Source organism: Rana temporaria, chromosome 4 (genome assembly GCF_905171775.1).
Source record: "Rana temporaria chromosome 4, aRanTem1.1, whole genome shotgun sequence".
NCBI lineage: Eukaryota > Metazoa > Chordata > Amphibia > Anura > Ranidae > Rana > Rana temporaria.
In genome coordinates, this window is record NC_053492.1 from 267,288,962 (window position 1) to 267,305,421 (window position 16,460).

Below are 16,460 nucleotides of genomic sequence, written 5' to 3' on the forward strand. Positions count from 1 at the left end.
AATGTGACAGGTTGTGCAACAATAAAATGTCCATCCATGGACATAAATGGCAGCCTCCCCAAGAGGGTTTGAAACAAAATCTATTCTGCAGAGATGTACAGCATGGTTTTTTATTTTTTTGCCCAAACATACTCTTTAAGAAACATGTATTCAGAACAGTAAAGCCTCTTTGGGTAGACGTATCTTTTTATTTAAAACATGTAGCATATACTACACTATCGTTCAGTGGCGGCTGGTGCTCAAACGAAAAAAACAAAAAAAAAAACACACACACACACACACACAATTGCAGCCCCACTGTGCCCATCAAATGCAGCCACTGTGTCCATCAAACGCAGCCACTGTGCCCATCAATTGCAGCCACTGTGCCCATCAATTGCAGCCACTGTGCCCATCAGTTGTTGCCACTGTGCCCATTAATTGTCGCCACTGTGCCATGCCATCAATTGTCGCCACTGTGCCATCAAACGCAGGCACTGTACCATGCCATCAAACGCAGCCACTGTGCCATCAATTGTCGCCACTGTGCCCATCAATTGTCACCACTGTGCCATGCCATGGACACAGTATACATCCCTGCCACGGGGGACAGCCGGTGAGAGAACTGGAGGCTGCAGAGTGCACTGTAGACAGAACGGAGTAATCTTGGAGCCTTGTGTGCAGCAGCAGCAGGTCAGGGTGTTATCAGCATGAATCCTGGAGCACAGTGCTGGAACAAGTTCGAGCACTGAGCTCCGGTACCTGGCCTGACAGGGGCACACTATTGTGGGCACACGGTACATTTGCTGCCCGGGGTCCCACATGCAGTGATCACTCTTCTGTGGCAGCCATCACCTCTCTCCCAGTCCCCACTGACAGCCGCATACAGCTCAATGAGGATCCTTCACCTCCTCGGCTCCAATGTTCTGATGTACACAGACAGGAGTAGGAGGAGGGAGATTTCACTGCAAGAGCCGCGCTGATGATCTGAGGTCTGTGTATATTTTATAGATACCGTGAAGGGGGGGGGACACAATAACCTGGAAAGGGGGTCAAGCAGCACAGATGCACACATGGTGGAGTTTTTTTTTTTGGGGGGGGGGGGGTACCTCTCCACTTCCAAAACACCCCCAATACCTATTGTCTCCCCCAATTTAAAATCCTCCTCCTCCTCCCCACACAGCGTCCCCCTCTGTCCTTCTCCGGCCCACATGGCCTCCCCCTCTGTCCTCCTCCCAGTGGGAAGAATGTTAGGAAGAATGTTACTTACATTGGCGGTCAATTAGAATGTCCCTTACATTAGTGATCGGTGAGAAAAAAAATGCTCCTTACATTGGTGGTCAGTAAGAAGAATGTCTCTTACATTTGGTGGTTAGTAGGAAGACTATCCCTTACAATGGTGGTCAGTGAAAATTATAGAAAATAAAGACAATTTTCTTTATAAAAGTGTATAGCACACCCATCTAGGGGGGTTATGTAGGACAAGCACATGTATGTAAACAATAATGGTGAAACACATGTATGGTATTGTAGGGAATGTCGGAGTGAGTAATTCTAGGGCCATAATATTATTAAAGGGGTTGTAAAGTCTCAAGACTTTTCACCTTCGTGCATTCTATGCATTAAGGTGAAAACATTTTTTTTCTTGCAGCTGCCCCCAAAGCCTCCCCCCCCCCCTCCTTTTCTTACCTGATCCCGTCTGTTCCAGTGACGTGCTCGAGCCCAGCAGCTCCAGCCACTGTCTTGGGTCCTCATTAGATAGATTGATAGCAGCAGGAGCCATTGGCTCTCACTGCTGTCAATCAAATCCAGTGACACGGAAGGAGGGGGTGGGGCCAAGTCCCACTGTCTGTCAATGGATGCAGGAATGAGCCTGCATGGGCACGGGTGCCCCCGTGAAAAGTAGCTCTCCGGGGGGGCACCCGATGAAGGGGAGGATCCAGGAGCGCCGATGAGGCGCCTCAGAAGAAGAGAACTGGGGATGCTTTGTGCAAAACCCTTGCACAGAGCAGGCAAGTATAACATGTTTTTTTATTATTTTATAAAAATAATAAACGAACACACAACTACGTGAACCTTTACAACCTATTTAAACTGTAAGGCTGCTTTCACATTGAGCAGTGGAGGTGCGGTGACGGATTAGCCTCGCTATATTTAGCGTCGCTATACCGTCGTACTTACAGCGATATTCAGGCGCTAGCGGTGCGGCATTAACCCCCGCTGGCGGCCGAAAAAGGGTCAATACCGCCCGCAATGCGCCTCTGCAGAGGCGCATTGCGGGCGGTATTACCGCGGTTTCCCATTGATTTCAATGGGAAGGCACGGTATAGGAGCGGTAAACACCCCGCTCCTATACCGCTCCAAAGATGCGGCTAGCAGGACTTTTGGAGCGGTCCTGCTACCGCACCGCTTCAGTGTGAAAGCCTTCGGGCTTTCACATTGAAGCCTGCAGGGCATGATTTTTTCATGCGGTATAGCAGCGCTATTTTTAGCTCTGTACCGCATGAAAAACGCCTCAATGTGAAAGGGGTCTTAAGCTAAGAAGACATTTGTTGCACCTGTTATATTGTGTTAGTTTATGAAAACCTTATTTTTGGAAATGTACCATTGTTACACTTTTAACATAAGTTTATTTTTCTTTATTTTCTATAATAAACATTTATTTTGAACATAGTGTAGAGAAATTCTGTGATGAATACATGTAATGTGGGCAGTGCAATATGTAGTTGGGGACATTGGGGGCACTATGGTCTCTTAGTGCCCAGGGGACCTACAAGTTGTCTGACTGCCCCTGTTGGCCTTTATGATGCATTTGGTTCAAACCTCTGAAGGCTTCACAGAACAGCTGTATTTATACTGAGATTAAATTACACACAAGTGGACTTTATTTACTAATTAGGTGACTTCTGAAGGCAATTGGTTCCACTAGATTTTAGTTAGGGGTATCGGGGTAAAGGGGGGCTGAATACAAACGCATGCCACAGTTTTCAGATATGTATATGTAAATCATTTTGAAAATCATTTATCATTTTCCTTCCACTTCCCAATTATGTGCCCTTTCGTGTTGGTCTTTCACATAAAAACCCAATAAAACACATTTACGTTTTTGGTTGTAGCATGACAAAATGTGGAAAATTTCAAGGGGTATGAATACTTTTTGGAGGCACTGTATTAAGTTTATCTCCATATCACACACAACCCTGGAGCCTCCTATAATGTGTAGGTAAGAAGCCCAAGTGAAACATACACACAGGCCACAATCCTGTCAGCCAGTGTATCACTATACACAGTATAGGTTTATTTTTAAAACGCAAACACAAAACACAGGAAACATGCTGGTACTAACTACTTCCAGAACGCCCGCACTCTTTTCTGTGGGCAGGCAGCCCGTATAGGTAAAGCCACATACTGGTGAAAGGCTGCTTGTTTCTGGGTTCAGGGTGAGCGCATGCGCGCCCTACCCACCGACTTCCGCAGTGATTGTACACAGCTGGAGTCTGTCAGCAGGTCTCGGCCAATGATTCATATGCGGGACCTGCTGATCGGCTGTGTCCAATCAAAGCCCAGAGCCCTGTGTTGACAATTAACAGAGCTCTGTGCAGAGGGCAGAGAAGCAGAGAGAAGAAACAAAGGGATCTTTAGAAAAAAAGCAGCACCATTACACATTGTTAGGCACACATTTAATCCCTTGATTACCCGAGATGTTAACCCCTTCCCAGCCAGTGTCATTAGTACAGCAATAGTGTATAGTATTAGCACGGATCACTTGTGATGTCTGAGTCAGTTAGTCAGTTCCCACTTAGTGTCAGTTTGTATCAGATTTACCACTGCACTATCGCAGTCTCATAAGTCGATGATCACCGCCATTAGTAGTATATATTAAGAAAAACAAAAATCCAGTACACACCATAGTTTGTAGACACTTTAACTTTCACGCAAACCAATCAATATACACTTATTGAGATTGTATTTTGTTTTTTTTTTACCAAAAGACATGTAGCAAAATACATGGCCTAAAAATTTAGGATGAAATATTTTTTTATTTTATTATTGGATGTGTTTTATAGCAGAAAGTAAATATATATTTTTATTGATATTATTCTGTAAAAAAACAACTAATGTAAAGGTTCTTACTTGGTTTTCAATGGGAAGTACACAGTCTGCATGTTCAGTAAGCTCCTTCATGGCTAAAACACTGTTGTAGGGTGATGTGATAACATCATCTTCAGCTGATGGGTAGACAGAGGTGACAAACCTGTATACTTCAGGGAATTCATCCTCAAGCACATTTAGTACATATGTACCCAAACCAGATCCTGTTCCTGAGAAGAACTGAATTAGCAATTTGCACATCCTTTGTTAGTCTACAGTTATTGCTTTAAAAGAGTAACCATATTGTCTAAGTTAAAATATACCCCATATATATTGTGGCAATGCTTAAAAAGAAAACCTTTTATGATATAACAGATTGGGCGTTTAAAAGTATTGCATTTGAACAGCATTAGTTGGAATAATAAAAAAAAAAAAAAGGGAATACTTATCTGAAAATAACCAAGTTTATCCTATTAATGCCTATGAGCTTACGAGGTATGCACTGAATAGTGAATATGCTTGTCAAGTGAACATAAAATCATCTGATGTTTAACCAACCTACTATTAATAGTCTAACCTCCACTATTAAATATTCTTCTTACCTCCACCCATGGAGTGAATCACAAAGAAGCACTGAAGACAATCACATTGCTCAGCTGTCCTTCTCACATTCTCTACGATTTGCTCCCGGTATTGAGAACCATACAGCTTGTGACCAACTGCCCTACATATACAAATAAATAGGTATATACATCTTCAGGAATCATAGTTATCATTATAAACGTTTTAATCCAGAAAATGTTAAAGAGGACGTAAACTTGTTTTTTATTCAAATGGCTAACAGGCAGGGTATTTATGACAGAAGAGACTCCATTGGTCTCTTTTGCCATAAATGCATCCTTCTTTCTACTGTCATGTTCACTGAGCCACGAATGGGCAGCTTAGCGAAAACATTTACAGCCCCCGATCCGTGCCGTGGTGATGCGACTCCCGTGTGCATGCAATGGAGTGGGGTCATCGCAGCCTGGCCTACCAAGTGGCCAAAGGCACGGGACCAGGAAGGAAGACCAGGCGAAGATGGAAGCGTGGGGGGCCCGCCCGATTGGTCCCATTCGTGGAGAACACCATGTGTTGGGAGAACACCATATGACAGGCAAGTCTGCCATAATGTACCAACATGCTGTGCATACTAGTACATTATGCCATAACCCACCTGGGGACCTTGGGGGGAAAAAAAATAAAAAAAAAAAAAAACACATACAGCGGACTTTAGAAAATTTAGAAAAAAAAAAAATTAAAATCATGTTTCATATTTTGACTGCGACATTATGACAGACAGATCGGACACTTTTGACACATTTTTGGGACCATTGGAATTTTTACGGTGATCAGTGCTAAAAAAAAAATCACAAATTACTGTAAAAATGTCACTGGCAGTGAAAGGGTTAACACTAGGGGGTGATCAAGGGGATTATTGTGTTCCCTAAATGTGTTCTAACTGAAGAGGGGATGGGACTGACTAGGGGAAATGACAGATCGGTGTTGATACTTTGTGTGAACATACGACCAGTCATTTCTCCCCTGAAAGATCTGAGAGCTGCGTGTTTACACACACACAGCTCCTGGTGCTCGCTCTGTCACGATTGATCGCTGGTGCCCCCCCCTGGTCATCGCGCCTTCCGGGCACTCGCATTGGCACCGGGGGCGAGCAGCAGGCGAAGCGACGCAACATAATGTCGCTACGCCCAGCCGAGCCATGCTGTCGCAGTAAAACTGCGGCGCCTGGTTGGCAAGTGGATAAAAAGAGAAAGTTACTTTTAAAATTACGGAGGGTTGGGACTTTAAATGAGATGCAATTAGCAATATGCGATTAAGTATATATATGGAAAATATAAAAATTATTTCCATAATGACCAGGCTCAAAAATACCAAACCAAAGAAGCACTAAACCAAATTAATCTGTCTAACTGTATGTAATTAAAACAGAGGTTTAGTTGCAGTTATTTGCAAATATCTGGGAAGCTGCAGGCCAAGCGTCACGGCACTCTGTGTAACTGCAGTCCTAACTATGATTTTTAAGGCCTCCAAAGGAGGAACACAGGTGTGCTAATTAATAGACATGGAGCATACCACATGCCTCATATAAAGTCCCAACCCCACTTTTTTCTTTTAACTTTTAAAATTACTTTGATATATTAAAAGTTATATGAGATATAAATGTAGCACGAGCGTTTTGCAGACAGACAAAGACTAATCCCCAGTTGAAAGATTGCCGTAACTGTCGATACTAAATTAAAATGGACAACCAATTGTGGCCCCCCCGGTCACGGTTTGTGGAAAAATACTCTACAGCAGGCATTACTAAATAGAAAACTGTGGTCCAGATCCAGACCGTGCCACTGTCCCATCCAGACCCATGGTCACGCCATTTAGGAGCCTTTCTTTCTCAAGGCAGGGCGGAGAGCGGGAGGCAGGATAGCAATGAACGGAGATTAAAAGGCACAGTCACACTGGATGGAGATTTAAAATGAACAGCTTAACTAGCAGGTGAGTGGTTGCTAGGATGCTGGGCAGTCCTAGCAACCAATAACCAGCTAGTAAATATAAAGATTTAACCCTGGCAGCTCTTTTTGGGGTAAATCTAAAGGAGGGTGGGCAGTCCTGTGGGGGTAAATCTGAAGGGGCACAGTGTTGTGAAGGGGGGGGGGGGCAGATGTGATGTAAAGAGGGGGGGGGGGGGGGGGGCAGTGCTAAATGGGTGCAAGCTCCGGGGGGGGAGCAAGTTCTGTAGATGGGTGATGTGAAGCAGGCTGTGCTGTTGGGGGTGATGCAAAGGGGGCAGTGGACACTAATGTGAAGGAAAAACAGATGTGAAATGGGGGACTGAGGACACTCTAAGAACGGGGTTGTGATATATAATGAGTTTGCTGTGGTGGGAAGGATCTGGGACATTGCACAAACATGCGATTCGGACCTCTGCTGGAAGAAAATTGTACTGATCGCACCTGTATAAAATTTTAATTCAATAGCCCTGCCCTACAGATATGTAGTATTAAGGCCTTACCAATTATTTCCTGAGCCAGATACATCAGTAATGAGCTGCTTGCTATCAAAAAGGTCTCGAAGAGGCCCTTGTAATATCTCGTTTACAACACCTTCTTCCATATCTATCAAGACAGCCTAGGGGGAAAAAATAACAAAAACAAATTAGCATGACAGTGAGCACTGTATTTACAGGCACTAGACAAAGCAAAATACTGCAGTTTCTCACATGAGAAGGACTGTTAATGTTGTGATGTTTGTTAAGCACTTGATTTCAGGAATGTGAAAAAAAAACTACATTTTTTTCAAGTATCTACTAAGCAAAAAAAAAAAGCACAATACTAAGGCTTTGTAAAAAGCAACGAAAGTGTTGTAACCCACATTAACAAGATTCTACCAATCATTAGTGGACCTGCACACATAGGTACTGGTCCAACTATTACTGTTCTCCAATGTAAGTGTGGTAATGGGTGCCAAGAATTATTCAGCTAAGGTTCCTTCTGCTTCTAGCATCAAGAGTCTTAAGCCCTGGAAATATTTACCAAGTACCCTGGTTTGATGTCCAAGTGTAAAGAACAAAGTATAAAGGTGAAAGGAAAATCGCGCTGCCAATAATGAATGCAAGTAGCTGCCTGCACAACAGATATACTGTATATAAAGAAAGTGGAAAAGAGAAAGTGCGGCGCTCAAAAGATATAAGTGTACATATAACCTTCGTGTTATACTTAATAAATTGATTAAATTGCAGACATAATATGAAAACGATGCAAATGATTAATCAAAGTGATAATATAACGCAATCATTGACTGAACAAAATTGTGCTATTCAAAATTTGGACATGATCCAAAATAATATGTGTAGGTTGAAAATGCACCAAATGAATATAGTGAATAAATAACCAATATTATATAAATAAATGAGCTTGGTCCATCTGGTCTGGTAAGCCTTTGAGCTTCATGGTGGTGGATTGCCTACAGACAACTATATACAGAGTCACTTTTATCACAGTGGATCGATTTTGGACTTTAAATTTCATTTGTTCACTAGCACTTTTTTGGTTTATTTCCATCTTTGGTGCTTCACTTTGTATTTATTTATATAATATTGGTTATTTATTTACTATATTCATTTGGTACATTTTCGACCTGCACATAATATTTTGGATCATGTCCAAATTATTTTTATTTATTTTTCTCAATTCATGTCCAAATTTTGAATAGCACAATTTTGTTCAGTCAATGATTGCGTTATATTATCACGTTGATTAATCATTTGCATCGTTTTCAAATTATGTGTGCAATTTAATTACATTTATTAAGTATAACACGAAGGTTATATGTACACATATCTTGCCTGAACACATGCTAAGCTAATTTTCCAACAAATGCCTCAAAATTAAAGTTTGAATAGTCATTTTGTACCCTGCTCCTTCCACTTTTCCTTGCTGCAATTGCAGCCAATAAGGAAACAAGGGAAAATGAAATGGACTGGTTACTGCAAAACCAAGTAATTCCTGCTGTTAGCATAAGATGGCCTTATCACATCGCAGGTCTGTTTTAAGGCTCGATTACAGCTCAAGCACAAATTGAAAAAATAAAATACCCTGTAATCTGTTAAAATAAAAAAATAAAACAATTCTTGCTGTAATATCTCCAGCGCTGTCCCCAACAGATTCACCACTCTGATCTGGTGTTGGTTCTCTTATATGCTGAATGATGCCTAACTTCATTCGACCTACTTCCTGTGAGCCAAGGTGTCAAGGACTCACCGCCTGAAGGTACGTCATCCAATCACACTGGGAGCACATGAGAAAGCTGCGGAGAGCAGCAACATGTCACCATGTTGCTATTGCAATTAGCTCTTTAACCTGCCTGCCTCAAGAAATAAGCCTATTATGCATATTTTGTTACTCATTAGTAGTCTGAACAATTAAACGTTATTAAACAGCCTAATCAGTTTAAACGTTACAAATTTTACAAGTTGAAAATTTGCATAAAAAATATTTTCACTCCGTGTAGGATTGTTTCTGGTGTTGCATGAAAGAGAAAGGTACTAGACTACATATCTGGTGGTCCTGATCCTTGATCAAGGCCCTCTGGACAAAAGATCTTCACAATATATGAAACAGAAGCATTTCCATCTTGAGGACACCAGAAACTGCCCTCCTCCCCATGCTCCCAGGATTAATTTCAAATGCCAAGAATGGTCTCCTATCTCTTATAGCAGCTAAAATGGCAATACCCAAATGCTGAAGAAGAAAACAACCCTCTTACCATCAAGGAATGGGTTGCCGAACGTGCCTAGTTATCCTCGCCTGGAGGAGCCAATAGCTTGATTCCAAAACAAAAAAATTTAACCAATGTGCATCCACCTGAAGCATTTGGATTCATTACATGAACAATGACTGCTTCAGAAGCCAATTGTGACACCACAGACCATTAACCCATGGTATAGACAAGATGGCCGCTCCTTTCAGTGACTGACCAAGTCTTATTATTAAAATAAAGTACAACTAAGTGTATCCTCCAGATGCAATTGAAATAAAACACTGGAACCTCACCTTCTTCAATGTCTGGCATAACACAAGGAGTGTATCTCGGTAAACCATGAGTGGAATTTGTTTGGGAAGACTTCCTTCCTCTAGGTCATGATTTGTGCATAGCTGAGATATACTTTGGGGTTGATTTATGAAGTGCAAAATGTAGTGCATGGTAGCCAATCAGCTTCTAATTTCAGCTTGTTCTATTGAGCTTTGACAAAAACAAAAACAAACAAGCTTATTGGTTTCTTTGTAGAGCTGCACCAGATTTTGCACTCTCCAGTTTTAGTAAACAAACCCCTGTGTGTATTATCCAGGCTACTGTAAGAGACAAGCTTCCAGTTTTTGCTTTTTTTTATTGATTTTGGAGTATACATTTATGCCTCGTACACACAACCGCTTTTCTCACCAGGAAAAAAAAACAAAGTTTTTCCCGACGGTATTCCTCTAAAGCCTGCCTTGCATACACACGTTCAGGCCAAATACCACCCGTCCAAAGAGCGGTGACATACAGTAGGTGTTTGTGATATTGTGTTTTTAGCACGACAGCATCTCGCTGATTCTCGGCGACATGGTGCCGAGATCTCGCCGACATCTCGCACTCACTGGAATAGTGACAGCACATCCCAGCAAGCGCGTCATAGAAGCGACGGAAGATCCGACTTGGATTCCCACCAATTCTACACGTGTGCAGCGTTTGTTATGAATCCTGAGGGGGAAGTCCCCGCCGGATTTTAAATAAAAATCCGGCATGGGTTCCCCCCTCAGGAGCATACCGGGCCCTTAGGTCTGTTATGGGTTGTAAGGAGAGCCCCCCTACGCCGAAAAAAAACGGCGTAGGAGGTCCCCCCTACAATCCATACCAGACCCGTATCCAAAGCACGCTACCCGGCCGGCCAGGAAGGGAGTGGGGACGAGCGAGCGCCCCCCCCCTCCTGAGACGTACCAGGCTGCATGCCCTCAACATGGGGGGGTTGGGTGCTCTGGGGCAGGGGGGCGCACTGCGGGCCCCCCCACCTCAGAGCACCCTGTCCCCATGTTGATGAGGACAGGGCCCCTTCCCGACAACCCTGGCCGTTGGTTGTCGGGGTATGCGGGCGGGAGGCTTATCGGAATCTGGGAGCCCCCTTTAATAAGGGGGCCCCCAGATACCGGCCCCCCACCCTAAGTGAATGGATATGGGGTACATCGTACCCCTAACCATTCACCTGTAGGAAAAATGTCAAAGTTAATAAACACACCACACAAGGGTTTTTAAAATAATTTATTTTTCTGCTCCGGAGGCTCCCCCTGTCTTCTTTATTAGCTCTTTTACCAGGGGGAGCTTCTTCTTTGACGTCTTCGGGTGGGTGGGGGCCGCCGTCTGGTTCTCTTCCACCGCCGGGGGGGGTCTCGCTTTTAAAAAAGCCCCCACCCCCCGGCGGGTTTCCTCCGGCGTCTTCGGCGGGGGGGGCTTCTTCTTCCGCTATCCCGACGGGTCTTCTCCGCTATCCGGGGGGTCTCCTTCTATGTTCGCCGCTCTCCGCTGTTGACTCGGCGCACCCCGGTTCTTCCTCTCGCTGTCCGGTGCCTTCTTCTTCTTCCGTGCTGTGAGTTCTTCTTCCGTGCTGTGACGTCATGTTCTTCACTTCTCTTCTTCTCCCGATGTTGACACGTCGCCTTTCCTCGCTGCAATGACGTGTGCGCGGCTTGCATCGGACCTATATAGGCCTCACAGTCCCATCATGCTCTGTACCTACCCATGTGATACCTACCCACGTGGGTAGGTATCACATGGGTAGGTACCAGAGCATGATGGGATTGTGAGGTCTATATAAATCCGATGCAAGCCGCGCACACGTCATTGCAGCGAGGAAAGGCGACGTGTCAACATCGGGAGAAGAAGAGAAGTGAAGAACATGACGTCACAGCACGGAAGAAGAACTCACAGCACGGAGGGAGAAGAAGACGTACAGCACGGAAGAAGAAGGCACCGGACAGCGAGAGGAAGAACCGGGGTGCGCCGAGTCAACAGCGGAGAGCGGCGAACATAGAAGGAGACCCCTGGAGAGTTGAGAAGACCCCCCGGATAGCGGAGAAGACCCGTCGGGATAGCGGAAGAAGAAGCCCCCCCGCCGAAGACGCCGGAGGAAACCCGCCGGGGGGTGGGGGCTTTTTTAAAAGCGACCCCCCCGGCGGTGGAAGAGAACCAGACGGCGGCCCCCACCCACCCGAAGACGTCAAAGAAGAAGCTCCCCCTGGTAAAAGAGCTAATAAAGAAGACAGGGGGAGCCTCCGGAGCAGAAAAATAAATTATTTTAAAAACCCTTGTGTGGTGCGTTTATTAACTTTGACATTTTTCCTACAGGTGAATGGTTAGGGGTACGATGTACCCCATATCCATTCACTTAGGGTGGGGGGCCGGTATCTGGGGGCCCCCTTATTAAAGGGGGCTCCCAGATTCCGATAAGCCTACCGCCCGCATACCCCGACAACCAACGGCCAGGGTTGTCGGGAAGGGGCCCTGTCCTCATCAACATGGGGACAGGGTGCTCTGAGGTGGGGGGGCCGCAGTGCGCCCCCCTGCCCCAGAGCACCCAACCCCCCCATGTTGAGGGCATGCAGCCTGGTACGGCTCAGGAGGGGGGGGGACGCTCGCTCGTCCCCACTCCCTTCCTGGCCGGCCAGCGTGCTTTGGATACGGGTCTGGTATGGATTGTAGGGGGGACCTCCTACGCCGTTTTTTTCGGCGTAGGGGGGCTCTCCTTACAACCCATAACAGACCTAAGGGCCCGGTATGCTCCTGAGGGGGGAACCCATGCCTCAGGATTCATAACAAACGCCGCACACGTGTAGAATTGGCGGGAATCCAAGTCGGATCTCCCGTCGCTTCTATGACGGCTCTGTCTCCATCGCGGCAAGCCAGCTCGGCGCTGGCTCCCGCGATGGGGCTCGTAGGTGGTCAATCTCGCCGAGAAAGGGAGCGAGATTGACACAATATCGCGTGCACCTACTGTACAACACATAAGACGGGACAATAAGGGGGAAGTTCCAATCAAACGGCACTACCCTGTGGGCTGCTTTTGCTGAATCTCGCGTTAGTAAACGTTTGGCGAGAGATGATTCGCGCTTTTCAGCCTTGTGCTTTTCAGTCCGTTACAGAGTGATAAATGTGCTGTCTCCATTACGAACGCTAGTTTTACCAGAACGAGCACTCATACTTGATTCTGAGCATGTGCGTTTTTTTCCCCCCCTCGGAAAAGCATACACACGGACGGTTTTCCCGATGGGAAAAAGTCAGCCGGTAAAAAAGAAAGCTGGTTCTCTTTTTTCCGGCAGTTTTCTCGTCAGGAAAACTGCGATGGAGCATACACACGGCCGGTTTTCCCGGCCAAAAATTCTCGTTGCGTTGCAGGAAAACCGGTCGTGTGTACGAAGCATTAAAGGTGCTCTCTGCTCCTCTCCTAGTTGAATTTCTTTACCACCTGTGGTGGTTTGGATGTTCAGAAACCTTGGAGGATCCTTGCAGAAATTGACAATTAGCTTGAAGGACTATTTTGTTGGTCCTCCTTACAAAAGGATTATTTTTGTGGATGCCATTTAAAAAAAAAGAAAAAGAAAAAACACAGGTGCTTAGGTCTTCCTGTGTATGCAATTTTCCATTTAAAATGTTATAGCTGGAGCTGAAATGCACCTGGAACTTCAGAAAGTAGTTTAATAACAGTAGTTTAAAACATACTGCATATTTAACAAGGTATATCCATGCCAAGCAATGAATAGGAGAGTATAAGTAGAGTGCCAATTTGGTTCATAGCATAATTGGGTTGCACATGACTTAGAAATATTTGTAATAAAATGTCTCGATTACATTTTTTGATATCCATAGTTATACTGTGTGTGATGAGCAGGACAGAAGCTACATTATAGTGCAGTCATAACAGCACTGATACTTTTAGAGATGGTAATTCAAGATGCAATCAGTTTCATTTGTCTTACCCGTGCTTTGAGTGAGCAAATCTTCCCTCTTTGAACATCTGGTCTGACAGTTTCAGTTCTGAAAAACAAAAAGTTTTCTTTTTAACAACGGCTCTCCTATTCACAACAAAATGACTGGGACATTGGTACGCATTTTACCATGACTAAATTCTGAGATCTTATTGTACAATGCACTTCTGCCTAAAGAGTATTTTCACTTTTCCTCTCAGACTTAAAAAGTTCTCCAAGACAACAGATTTGCATCCTCACATCACAACCTCCTAAAAATAAAAAAAAATAAAAAGCTGGCCCCCCTGCAGGTTTAAGTCATAATGTACCAGTATGCACTGCATACTAGTACATTAGGACATACTTGCCTGCTAACAGAGCCCTCCAGCGCAGCACTGTGACAGCACCTTTTCGGTTGTTTTCTTTTTTAATTCATTAAAGTGTATTTTTTCCAAACAAATTGCATTTGAAAGACCGCTGCGCAATTACAGTGCGACATAAAATATTGCAACAGCTGCTATTTAATTCTCTAGGGTCTCTGCTAAATTATATATATATATATATATATATATATATATATATATATATATATATATATATATATATATATATATATATATATATATAAATAAAATAAATGTTTGGGGGTTCTAGGTAATTTTCTAGCAATAAATACCAAATTTAAACTTGTAAACAACAAGTTTCAGAAAAAGGCCTGGACCTTAACTAGTTGCCGCCCTCCCATTGTCAAATGACGGCGGGGCGGTGCGGCTCTCGTTCTGGGACTCCGTCATATGACGGCGTCAGAACAGGCGTGCGGCGCGGCAATCGCAGCTAGGACACGATGCAACCCCGATCTCTGTAAAGAGCCGCTTCCACGGCTCTTTAATCAGGTGATCGGCTGTGTCCAATCACAGCCGGTCACATGTAAACACGGAGATGCAGGTAAATGGGCTCTCCTCGCCTCACACTGACAGACTGTGTGGCGAGGAGAGCCAATCAGCGGCATCGCCAGGCAGGGAGACATCTAGGAATGTAATCAGTGCACTGATCATTAGTGCCCCGATTACAGTGTAGCAATGTAGTGTCACCAATCAGTGCCCACCATTGCCAGCAATCAGTGTCCACCACTGGTAGCAGTGCCCATTAGCAATGCCAATCAGTGCTGGCTATCAGTGCCACCTATCAGTGCCGCCTCATTAGTGAAGGTGAAAAACTACTTAGTTACAAAATGTACTGACAGAAACTAAGTAAAAAAAAAAAAAAATGTATTTTGTTTTCAAAATATGTTGTCTTTTTCTTTTGGGGGGGGGGGGGGGCAGCAGTGATTAAATACCACCAAAAGAAAGCTCCATTTGTGTGAAGAAAATTATAAAAAATGTGTTTAGGTACAGTGTTGCATGGCCGCGCAATTGCTATTCAAAAGAGTGACAGCGCTGAAAGCTGGAAAATGGTTTGGACAGGAAGGGGGTGCAAGTGCCCTGAAGGCAAGTGATTAAAGAGGTTGTGACACCCCCCCCCCCCAAAAAAAAGAAAAAAGCCAAACAAAAAAAACCTCCTGTATGACAAAGATCTAATAAACTAGTATGCATAGCATACTAGCTCATTATGAAATACTTACCTTGGAACAAAGCCCTCTCATCGGCGCCCGCACACCACTGAGATGGCTGACATCTTGCCCGGTGTTTCTTCCGGGTTCGTGGGCACCGGTGATCTGACGATATGGTTCCGTCTATCGATATGGTTCCTGTCTTGACTGCGCAGGCGCAATCCTTGCCAACGGAAATCACTGAACCTTCAGGGCAACGTGGACTATAAACTAGGGGCCTATTCACACTTATGTGTGAACTACAACATGTGAGGTAATGCACACACGTGCCCCATATACACTAAACTATAGCGCATAGATACAAACCAGCTACATAGGAAAGAATTGGATTTCTAAACGCATTTTTATTCATGGGTTTTACTGCAGGAAAATGGTGACCTGTGAATAGGCGCTGATATTGGCCACACGCCACAAATCAAGATACTGTACATGATCCTCACAAGCTTGATTTTAATGGGCCAATGAACACTTTGAACAACTACGATCATACTTTAAAGGCTGGGTTCACACTAGTAAGAATTTTTCCTGCATCCAATTTGTATGACAGTAGAGTGGGACTGGCTGCGGGACGAATTGCACAAGGGTCTTGTGCGTCTTTGGCTCAGCTTCAGGTCCAAATTTAGGCAAAAACTTGGGCCCAATTCGTCCCTGAAACAGAGAACAGAGACGCACCAGACCCCTGCTATTAGCCGCATCAGTTTCAAGTGTGAACCCAGCCTAAATTAATTTACCAACATGGCTGACCGTCCTGAAAGTTATAAAGCTCACAGTGATTATTTGTAAGACAAGGGATCCACAGGACTGGCAACATCAAATACTTCAGATTATGCATAACCATTTTTCAGCGCTGTAATAGTAGCATGTTTCATATTTCTTATTTTCTGGTATAAACCATAAACCTTACCTTGTATCAACATTTCTAAAAAAGCTGCACAAAGCTTCGTCGTAAATTCCTTTCTGGAAAAAAGAAATGTTTTGCTTCTGGTTACATTTATACAACACTAAATTATGTAAATACACTTTTACAGCAATCTTTTTTCCTATGACGTGAACCTAACCTCAAACCTACAAGAGTACCTGTCTTAGCTTTCAAACGATCCCTATAAAGCTCTTTAAAATAGAACTATGGCTTCCCAAAAAAACATGATGCATCTGTGGTGACTAATTAACCTAATTTCCCCAACAAAGTCTCACAAATACCAAATGATCCTGCAAGTGTAGTCCACCTAGTGTAG

At 44.2% G+C, this 16,460-nt stretch overlaps 1 protein-coding gene across 1 annotated transcript in view; it reads right to left on the bottom strand.

Annotated features, from left to right (window-relative positions):
• TUBE1 (tubulin epsilon 1) overlaps positions 1-16,460 on the bottom strand; it is a 35,703-nt gene that overhangs the window by 14,041 nt on the left and 5,202 nt on the right. Inside the window, exons 3-7 of the mRNA XM_040350257.1 lie at positions 16,130-16,182; positions 13,629-13,686; positions 7,136-7,251; positions 4,674-4,795; positions 4,114-4,301 (exon numbers count right to left, since the gene is read on the bottom strand). Of these exons, the coding sequence (XP_040206191.1) occupies positions 4,114-4,301; positions 4,674-4,795; positions 7,136-7,251; positions 13,629-13,686; positions 16,130-16,182 (537 nt within the window). The remainder of the gene's footprint in view (positions 1-4,113; positions 4,302-4,673; positions 4,796-7,135; positions 7,252-13,628; positions 13,687-16,129; positions 16,183-16,460) is intronic.